The sequence below is a fragment of the Malaclemys terrapin genome, chromosome 8 (assembly GCF_027887155.1).
Source record: "Malaclemys terrapin pileata isolate rMalTer1 chromosome 8, rMalTer1.hap1, whole genome shotgun sequence".
NCBI classification, from domain to species: Eukaryota; Metazoa; Chordata; order Testudines; family Emydidae; genus Malaclemys; species Malaclemys terrapin.
The window spans coordinates 76,651,931-76,663,376 of NC_071512.1; the positions used below are offsets into that span (position 1 = coordinate 76,651,931).

Sequence of the window (11,446 nt, forward strand, 5' to 3'; positions counted from 1 at the left end):
AGAATTGTGAATAAGGACTCTGGCAGGGAAGGTAGAGACATTTTTTCCAATGCTAAGCATTCCATGGCACTCCAGGATTTGTAACATCCTATGTATAGTTCCATGGACTTCCTTGAAAATCAGCCAGATTTCCAAATCCATATACATTCACAAGGCTTCATAAATAAAATCAGGAACAGATGTAATTCTAACAGACATCAAGTGACTACCAGTGTTTCAAATTGGGTGGGAGAGGAATCTAACAAGATTCTGAAAGGGATACACAAAAATATGCACACATTTAGTCAACTGACAGCAGAAAATCCCTTAGTTGAACATCTATGGCAGTATTTTTGCCAACTCAGAACATAAACTGATGAAAAATTTTGGGGCCAATGACTCACTCTTCCTGGAAACAGTAGTAAAAAGGGTCAGATGCTTGTGAATGAGACAATTGCTGGAAAGATACAGACAAATATTATTTCTAACTAAAACAAAATGCTGTTGGAGTAATAATTGGACCTGTGGGATCTTCAGCATGAAATTTTCTTCTGATGTTTTCATTACTGGGCCAGCAGAGGGTATGGCTATGTCTACACTGGCACTTTCGTCATTAAAACTTTTGTCACTCAGGGGTATGAAAAAACACAACCCTGTATGTCCAACTAAAGAGCATCACTAAGGAGCTACTATTTAGCACTCCTTGGACAGAGAGAGGATGCAAATGGAGGCATGGGAGAACATACTGAAAAATATCTATAGGAAATCTGAACAATAGATGAAATAGTGTTCTTCACACTGTATGTGTGAACATACTAGCAAATCAATTCACAGCACATCAAGATTTAAAACTAAAGAAAGGAAATCATGCTGCATGATATGACTGAGGCCAAGAGCTCAGATGGATTCATAAAAGAATAAAACATATGGAAAATGAGACTATTCAGTTACGTTGCATAGTATATAAAACTGTATGAAATACAAACCCTCATTCTTCAGAGCATCAGCCAACCATTAATCAATGAGGTTAGGAAGAAACCTCTCAAGTGTGCAGATTACTCTATGCCTGTTCACTATGGGGATTCTTGCACCTCCTTTTAAGCATTTGGTACTGGTCTCCATCAGAGACAACATGCTGGACTAGACACAACTGTCATTAGTGTGAATCGGTATGACAAATTCTTATTTGCCTGTTTGCATTTGTCAGAAAGGTGATAGTTCCAAACCCACTTAATAATAATTGATAAACAAACACTTTCTTTACTGGAAATGCTTGCATGAAGAAAATTTTAGGCTCATAAAAGTCAGATAAAGTACAACTATATTAATTCACAGTAACAACTGGGAGACCCATTGCTAATTAATGAATTTTGAAAATTAGCAAGTAGGGACCAGATACTGAGAGTTAAGGGGCACCTCCAATTCTCACTGATTAATGGGAGTTGCTGCTGATCAGCACTACTCAAATGACCTCAGCCAAAGCCCACTGAAGTCAATGAGAAGATGCCTATTGACTTCAATGGACTTGATCAGACTCAAAATCAGGTTAACCAAAGAGAAGTACATAGCAGCATATACTTTGTTCATTTATTTGGTCAACTGTAGTTCATTTTTAAATTATGAAAATACTTAAAAGTTTATTTCACAATGTGTTTGGCACTTTCCTAATATGGAAGGAGGCATGAATTCCTTCCCCAAGCACTCACAGCAGCATACTAGTATATATTCTATAGCATATTCTAGAAAAATGATGAAGTTTTAGTAACATAAAGGACCTTATTCCAGCTTGTGTTCTTAAATATTTGCAAAGATGGGGAAAAATGCCTAGATTTAGTATAGATTAGTGAGGTTCGAATTAATATTTTTCTTCTGTTACTTTTACACCTAATAAAAAAGGCCCAGTGTTAGACTTTTTTTTCGTTAATGAATTTGCAACAAAAACAAAAGCCCTGATTGTGCACTGCGCTCCATGTGGGCAAACCGCTATGCCCTTGGACTTCATTAGAAACTCCCATGTCTCTGAAGTTCACTGCATGATTGGAACAGAAGTGAGCACATAGAAAGATATTTCATATTTAGCTTAACTGAAAAAAACTCCAAGAAGAAAATTAAAATACAAAAATATATAAAAATAGGTAACTTGTATGCTTTTGTATGTCATAGAGGAGGAGAATTCCATATGCACAAAAGCATGCTGAAACATTACAGTATAAAATAAGGTCTAAATATTTTCAATAGTTTTCACTCATTATGAATAGAGAGTCATTTAACAAATGAGGTTCTACCATTTCCAAACATTTCAGCAAAAGCAGCTAATAATGAACTATCACCTCTCTATTTTCTTCTTGGATAATGTACACAGCAGGCATGAAACAATGCAAGTTATGCAAGAGGATGAAAGTAAAATTATACCTAACAATGCTGTTTTTAACAATTAAGGCTCTAGACCTGGAAAGACTTAAGTACACGATTAACTTTACACACTATGGGTAGTCTCACTGAAATCAGTGTGTAAAGTTAAGCATGTGCTTAAGTCTTTCCAGATATGAAGCCTAAATGTGTAACCATCTCACAGCTACTGAACTGAGCATGAGCTCACTACATACACAATACGCAAATTTAAAATTTAGTTAAATCCCTGAAAAATATATTTGCTTTAATAAAATAGCAGCATTTTTCATCCTATAATAAAATATAGCAGTAATACTTTGTCATTACATGTTATCTTTTGTCAGAGGATCTCAGATTTACAAATATTAATTAGCCTATATGAAGTAGGTATTTGTCACATTTTACAGATAGGGAAACTGAAGTACAGAGTAATTCACACAAGGACATAAATAGTGACAGCTAGATAAGTTGGGAACAGAACTTAAGACCTTCCTACTCCCTGTAGTCTGGTCTAACCATCAAACAGTGCATCCTCACCAAGACAGAATGACAAATAATATTTTAAACTTTGTTAAGACACGTGCATTTGGAATATGCTGCAGGGGTGACCGTAGAAACAAATACACTAGTGAGAATAAGGCTATTCAGGGAATAACACTCTTAAAAATGGATCAGAAACTTGTAACAAGATATGTGAGTGGGGAAATAATGGAGATGGAGCAACTTTTTATGCAGCGTGAAGAAAAACTGTAGAAGAAAGTAGTTCTATAGATATGTCAGCTTAAACTCACAAGCCTTTTTACTATTTTTGGTTCACATTATTTTAAAGGAATGCTGTCAAGTAAGAAAAATGTACACATATATGTAAGCACTAACACACAACAGGAAGTATTCTGTTCAGCCAATACACACACATTTTTGGTGTGCTGAGGTAAAAAGTACCAGCAGAGTATTTCAGCCCACCCAGACGTGCATATATTACTCGAGACACACAAACTCTGGAGAGAGTTGTACTTATAAAATGGTTTGTTGGCAAAAAATACCCACATTTAAATAATGTAGAAAACATTAATCCACCAAAAAAAAGTTCTAGTGTAGTATGTCTGATACAGCTACAGACTATGAAGACTATTTTTAAAAAATTGTAAATGTGTGATGTACATTTAAAACTATAATTGTATAATCTCTAGTATCAAATAAATACAACACAAACATAAGGTGTGATGGTTTGCTTTTGTTTTAATTCCCTAAGACTTCCTCTCCAATTCATCATCTCTACCTACCCACCACTATTCTTAAGTAATCAGAAGTAGCATCAGGACTTGAGAAGAGAAGCCACTTTCCAACTACCCATGCTACTCAGATTTTTGAGGGTAGCAGGACTTCAAACAATAAGCAGCAAAAGAAAGAGATCCTATTCAAGTATGGGGAAAAGAGTTAAGGGAATTTTAAAACACCACACACATTAAATTGCATTTGTTTAATAAAACTACAAAATTATCAAAGAGATTTATATTTAAAAGTGTTATACATCCATGTGGTATAGTGATCTAGATGATGAATAGGCTGTGTATTCCCTTTTGCTCATGTACAACAGCTTTATTTCTGAAAATTTCCCATTGTTACTAGCCCTGGTGCAAGTACTAGCAAAGGCAAGACTCCAGGCAGCCACATGAACTTTCAGTACTGTTTCATCTAAACCTGCTCAGAGCAGGTCTATACAACAGGGTGGATGAAACACTAGAAACAGCAAGTGCCCTGTTTACAAGTCATCACTACCAGTGACTATTGGGGCTGCAGTGGTGTTAGCAATAATCAGAAGATTTTTTTTTTTTTTTAGAAAAAAGGCTAGTGTGCACATGGTCAATGTGCGTATTCTGAGAGTGACAACTGTATGGGTTCTGGACCTCTATGGGTCAATCAGTTCATCCCTTTCATCCACTGCTTTATCTATATATAAAAAGATACCATAAAGCAGTGGTTCTCAAACTTTTGTACTGGTGACCCCTTTCACATAGCAAGCCTCTGAGTGTGACCCTCCTTATAAATTAAAAACACGTTTTTATATATTTAACACCATTATAAATGCTGGAGGCAAAAAGGGGCTTGGGATGGAGGCTGACAGCTTGCGACCCCCCCCCCCATGTAATAACCTCCTGACCCCCCCTGAGGGGTCCCAACCCCCAGTTTAAGAACCCCTGCCATAAATTTTTCACATCTGCCCCTCTGAAGCTTAACAAATATTGATCTTTTTTCTTAAATGTTTTTAGCCTAGATTGAAGTGGCTGTTCTCTTAAAACACTTTAATTTATGTTTTGTCTTATGTCAAAACATCTTTATTTTCACATGGAACTGATATCAGAACAGGTTAAGGAATAGATGAAAGATGTTGCAGTCAGCAGCAGGAACACAAAGCATTGCTTTGGTAGTTACACAGAACGAAAATGGATGGTTTGTTTTTTAAATATACATACATATCTATTATTGAGCATTTTAAAAAACACTTAGAGTCTACAGAACTTGCACCATTTAATAATGAAGCTCTGTATCCTTAATAAGAGTCCTTACTCCATCTCATGTTTTGTTATTGTAAAGAGGCAGAGTACTCAGCTAAAACAAACAATTCTGTGAATTTTGCAGATGGGTAAGAATGGCAGGGTCAAACTCTATGCTTAGAAAACTTGACAGCGTTCTTAAAATTAATGCACATGAACAATTAATGGATTGCAAAATAACACTTAATAGGTAACTGGTAAACTTTAACTGTAAGTTTCCTTGGCCATATCAGTTTATCTTTCAACTGATTTGCCTGCCTCATATGTCCAAAATGCTGGTCATTCAAATAAGTACAATTTCAAGATCCACTTCTTTCATCTATGCCCCTTTACATGTACGATGAAGGCAATCTTATATTCAATACTCTGAAGGTTTTGAGTACAGCAATTTAACTGTCACTCACAAGTAGAAGGAGAATCACCTTGAGAAATTGCCAAAATACACAAAAAATAAGTCGATTAGAATTTGGCTTTCTAAAACACCTTATAATTGTTTAGGAGCTTACACAAGAAAATTCAGTGTCCTCCGAACCCAAAAACCCCTATTTTTCCAAAAGTACCAAAAAGCTGAAAGCATTAATCCGTAACCTCATCTGAAGATCTGACCTACAAATTTTATTTTATTTTTTGCACAGGTGTGAATTCAATTTAGTTATTTGTGCTGTTAATATGAATTCTATATATAAATTGCTATTGTTAATAAAATTACAAGAACTTTCACTTATATTTTTTGCTTTAGTTTGTGAAGGCAGTGTAGCAGCACTGTTAGCCTACTGTTAGTAGGCAATGAACCAATATTATTATTATTATTTGTCATTTGTATTATCATTGTGCTTAAGAGCCCTAGTCTTGGACTGGGGTGCCCCATTGAGTTAGGTGCTGCACAACTATAGAACAGAAAGATAATCCATGCTCCAAACTGTTTTCTATCTAAGTATTGATACCTCTCAAAGAGGTGTCTTATCAGGAATACAATTAACATGTTACACTATCACATAAACATCCCAACAAATCCCTTGTAGTCCATTTAGCATAACAGACCAACTATCAGACTGGGGGATAAAATGAAGCAATACTGACTAAACTTCTTCAAACTATAAAGCTCTAACATTTATTTTTCCAGTAAAGTATGTTTACCAGAAAAATTGTCTCTTCATTCCACATTCTCTTCTTAAACAAATAAATCAGTATATAGTAGGGGTGTCAATTAATTGCAGTTAACTCGCACAATTAACTCAAAAAAATTAATCGCAATTCAAAAAATTAATCGTGATTAATCGCAGTTTTAATCGCACTGTTAAACAATAGAATACCAATGAAATTCATTTAATATTTTTGGATGTTTTTCTATATTTTCAAATATATTGATTTAAATTACAACACAGAATACAAAGTGTTCACTGCTCACTATATTATTTTTATTACAAATATTTGCACTGTAAAAATGATAAAAGAAATAGTATATTCACCTCATACAAATACATAATGCAATCTCTTTATTGTGAAAGTGCAACTTACAAATGTAGATTTATTTGTGTTACATAACTGCACTCAAAAACAAAACAAATCCAAACTTTAGAGCCTACAAGTCCACTCAGTCTACTTCTCGTTCAGCCAATTGCTAAGACAAACAAGTTTGTTTACATTTATGGGACATATGTCTTCTGGAATGGTGGTTGAAGATAAAGGGACATATGAATCTTTAGCACATTTGTCACGTAATTATCTTGAGACACTGGCTACAACAGTGCCATGAGAACGGCTGTTCTGACTTTCAGGTGACATTGTAAACAAGAAGCAGGCAGCATTATCTCCCATAAATGTAAACAATATTTTTTGTCTGAGTGACTGGCTGAACAAGAAATAGGACTGAGTGGACTTGTAGACTCTAAAGTTTTACATTGTTTTATTTTTGAATGCAGGGTTTTTTGAACATAATTCTTCATTTGTAAGTTCAACTTTCATGATAAAGCATTACAATACTTGTATGAGGTGAATTGAAAAATACTATTTCTTTTGTTTTTTACAGCACAAATATTAGTAATCAAAAATAAATATAAAGTGAACACTGTACACTTTGTATTCTGTGTTGTAATTGAAATCAATATATTTGAAAATATAGAAAACATCCAAAAATATTTAACTAAATGGCATTCTATTATTAACAATGCAATTAATCATGCGATTAATTTTTTTTAATCGCTTGACAGCCCTAATGTATAGTAATCATTATCATCGTAATACCTACCTCTACATATGACAAAAGGCATTTAAAATTGGAGAACTGAGCCCTTCTAAACAATAGGATTTTTACCCTAAAATTTCCCACCATTGCAACCACCACTGTGCCATTTGTGGTAACAATGGTGGGCACTCTAGTGTAGAAAATGTACCATATCATGTTGATTCATCCTGAACTGGGTTAGACATCGTGGTACTTAAAATACTGGTGGTTACCTGGAGCCCTGTCCACACTAGCAGTCTCTCTACAACAGAAGTGGGAAAGCTATGGCCCGTGGGCCATATCCTGGCCACGGGACCGTTCTGCCTGGCCCCCGAGCTCTTGGCCCGGGAGGCTAGCCCACGGCCCCTCCCCTGCTGTCCTCCCTTCCCCGCAGCCTCAGCTCACTCGCTCCGCCGCAATGCTCGGGGCACCAGAGTTGTGAGCTCCTGGGGCAGTGCAGCTGTAGAGCCCAGCCTGACCCAGTGCTCTGAGCTGCGTGGTGGCGGCGGCGGCGTGGCCCGGCTCCAGTCGGGCTGCATGGCTGTAGCGCCACCAGCCACCAGTGCTCCAGGCAGCGCGGTAAGGGGACACGGAGCAGGGGGGGTTGGATAGAGGGCAGGGGAGTTTGGGATGGTGGTCAGGGGGCAGGGGTGTGGATAGAGGTCAGGGGAACAGGGAGTTGAATGGGGGCAGTCAGGGGCCAGGGAGAAGGGGTGGTTGGATGGGGCAGGGGTCCTGGGGGGGGCCCCATCAGGAATGAGAGGGGTTGGATGGGGCTTGCGGGGCTCCGGGGGCGGTCAGGGGAAAGGGAATGGGGGTGTGTGGATGGGGTAGGGGTCCCGGAGGGGCTGTCAGGGAACAGGGGGGTTGGATGGGGCAGGAGTCGGGGGGGGGGGGGCAGAAAGGAGGTGGGGACAGGCCAGAACCCCCTCCCCTAACTGGCCCTCCACACAATTTACGGAACCCGATGTGGCCCTCAGGCCAAAAAGTTTGCCCGCCCCTGCTCTACAACTACCATTAGCAGAATTAAACTGCTTGTAGTAATGGTGGAAATTTTTACAACAAAGATGTAGTGTGGACACATAGGAGAGGCTACTGCCTGGTTTGCAGCCATGCACCCTTTGTACAAAAAGTACCACAGGAAAGTAACAGCCCTATACTCTGTATTATGCTATAATACTTTAGGTCATTATTTTAGAATAATTGTACATAGTGAGAGGACACACCTCAAAATTATTTGCTTGTGGGACTCTCCTTTTTTCAAAAACAGTGAACTGTTCTGGCAATTATGTGCCATCAATAGGCATGTATAGATATAGTCCTCTCTCTTCAACCCCCCGTTTAAGTAACTAAGGTTCTGATCCTGCAAATACACATGAGAGTAGCTTTACGGATGTGAGTTGTCTCCAAACTGAATGGGACTGCTCAGGTGCCTAAATACACTCAGGATCAGACTTTACTTACATTACTCACTAATCTCTCTTCTTCACCACAGCACCTCCTGCTATCTACTGTACTGCTAGCCCATCCCCAGCAGCTCAGCATTCTCTGAGTCCCCTGACACAGGATACCAGGCACAAACTGGAAAGACCTTTTCACCCCTTTCCTCACTCACCAAAAAAACTTGTTTGTTGATATACTGTTGTGGCTTACAAAAGACTATTCTAAAGGTACTTACGGTCATCCCCAATGCCATCTCCCCCCAGCTGCCCCTCATTACCATTGCCAAGTCACTGTAGTGATGGGCACTAGAAATTCGGATGCTGCACTCTCCTAGAGCCCCATCAATCGCCATTTCCACACACACAATTACCCAGCACCTACCCTATTCCCATCCCAATATCCAGCCCCCAACTCTCATGCTATCTCCTATCCTTATTCCCCTCACTGCCCATCCCCAGCCTCCCCTTCCCATCCCAATCCCCCTCCCCAGTCCTCCTCACTGCCCATCCCAACCCCCCACCCTGGTCCTCCTCACTGCCCAGCCAAGCCCCTTTCTTCCATTCCCCTCCCCACTGCCCATCCCCAACCTCTCCTTCCCATCCCATCCCCCTCCCCATTATCCCCATCCCCCTCCCCAGTCCTCCTCAATACCCATCCCCAACCTCCCCTCCCTATCCCAATCCCCCTCTTCAGTCCTCCTCACTGCCCAACCAAGCCATCCCCTTCCTATCCCAATCCCTCTCCCCAGTCTTCCTCCCCTCCCCATCACTCCCCACTATTCCCTTCTCATCCCAATCCCTCTCCCCAGTAATCCTCACTACCCATCCCCAACCTCCCCTCCCTATCCCAATCCCCCTTCTCAGTCCTCCTGACTGCCCAACCAAGTCATCCCCTTCCTATCCCAATCTCTCTCCCCAGTCCTCCTCCCCTTCCTATCCCAATCCCCCTCCCCATCACTCCCCACTTCCCATTCCCCTCCCCATTATTCCCTTCCCATCCCAATCCCTCTCCCCAGTCCTCCTCACTGCTCATCCCCAACCTCCCCTTCCCATCCCAATCCCCCTCCCCAGTCCTCCTCACTGCCCATCCCCAACCTCCCCTTCCCATACCAACCCCCCTCGAGGGCCCAGTCCTCCTCACTGCCCAACCAAGCCATCCCCTCCCATCCCCATCTCCCCTTTCCATCCCCCTCCCCACTGACCATCCCCAATCTCCCCATCCCATCCCCACTACCCATCCCCAATCTCCCCTTCCCATCCCCCTCCCTATTATTCTCTTCCCATTCCAATCCCCCGTCCTCCTCACTACCCATCCCCAACCTTCCCTCCCCATCCCTCACTGCCCATCCCCAACCTCCTCTCCCTTCCCATCCCAACCCCCCTCCCCAGTCCTCCTCACTGCCCAGCCAAACCCTCTTCTTCCATTCCCCTCCCCACTGCCCATCCCCCTCCCCAACCTCCCCCCAATCCTCCTCACTGCCCATCCCCAACCTCCCCTCCCTATTCCCCTCCCCAGTCCTAATCACTGCCCATCCCCAACCTCCCCTCCTTATCCCCCTCCCCAGTCCTCCTCACTGCCCATCCCCAACCTCCCCTCCTTATCCCCCTCCCCAGTCCTCCTCACTGCCCATCCCCCTCCCCATTATCCCCTTCCCATCCCAATCGAGCCCTCTTCTTCCATTCCCCTCCCCACTGCCCATCCCCAACCTCCCCCCCCCGTGCTCCCCGCTGCCCATCCCCAAGCGCCTCGGCCCGGCTGCCAAGGGGCGGGAGGGCCATGGGCCTGTCCCTCCTCTCGGCAGCCGAACAAAAGCCCGCCAGCCCCCGGCCCCGCTCCCCCGGGAGCCCCTCGGCAGACTAGGAGCGGGTGAATCCCAGACACAATGAGGCGCCAGCAGCGACTCACCCACAGCTCCGCGCCCCAGCTCATGGCGGCTCCGCGGGCAGCGCAGGCTGCAGAGAACGGGGTCCGGGCTGGCTGCACACGGCCGGGTCTCCTCGGCGACCGGGGCAGGACGCGAGGTAGCTGCGGCGAGTCAGGCTGCGGTGGCTCCACCGGGCTGGGGACAAGGGGAGGGGGAGCCGCGGAGGAGGCTGGGAGAGGGGCGGGCCCGGCTACGGGGGAGGGGAGAGGCCGCCGCTCCCCAGGGAGGCCCGGGAACAAGGTCAGGGCAGCGCTACCTCCGCCCGTAGTACGGCCCGTGGAGGAGCCCTAGCCCAGCCCCCTAGGGCTCCTTCCAAGGGGTCCCACTATGGGAGGGGGATCGAGGGCTCCTTCCTGGGGATCCGGGGTCTCACTATGGGGGGTGGGGGTCTGGCGGTAGAAAGGGGGGGGCTTCCTCACCTCGCCCCCCCCGAGGGAACGCCCCCCTGTGGGGAGTCTCGCGAGCGGGGCTTTTAAGAGGGGGTAACTCTCGGGGGTCTCGCTTTAGGGGAGTCTTTTAGTGTGGAGGGCGGGGGAGCAGGTCGGGGTAGATGAGCTGGTGCCCAGCTTGAGGTGGGGAAGAGAAGACTCGCTCTCCGGGGCTGAGCGCCGCTCTTCCAAGGCTTTCTCTGGCCGCGGACAGCTGGCTGCCTGCCCCTGCCCGCTCAGGAAACCTCCTGCTGTAAAAGCCCGGAAGAAAGAGCCCCTCCCTTTTTCTCCTGTGCTGATCCCAACCCAGCCTGTTCCCAGAGAATCCAGGCAGAGGGAGCGATACAATACTGAATACAGCCATTAGACAATAGACAAGTCATCATGCAAATAAAGGAAGTTAAGTGGGATCCTTACAGATACTTACTGCTGCTGAGCATTGAACTGGGACTGGGAGATTATGCCTGACTCAGTAAGTAAATATAATACATGAGCACAGGCG

At 43.7% G+C, this 11,446-nt stretch overlaps 1 protein-coding gene across 1 annotated transcript in view; it reads right to left on the reverse strand.

The window, feature by feature from the left end:
* Positions 1-11,169, reverse strand: part of FNBP1L (formin binding protein 1 like) — a 93,651-nt gene extending 82,482 nt beyond the window's left edge. Inside the window, exon 1 of the mRNA XM_054037000.1 lies at positions 10,498-11,169. Coding sequence (XP_053892975.1) covers positions 10,498-10,521 — 24 coding nt within the window. The 5' untranslated portion in view covers positions 10,522-11,169. The remainder of the gene's footprint in view (positions 1-10,497) is intronic.
* Positions 11,170-11,446: the final 277 nt, after the last annotated feature.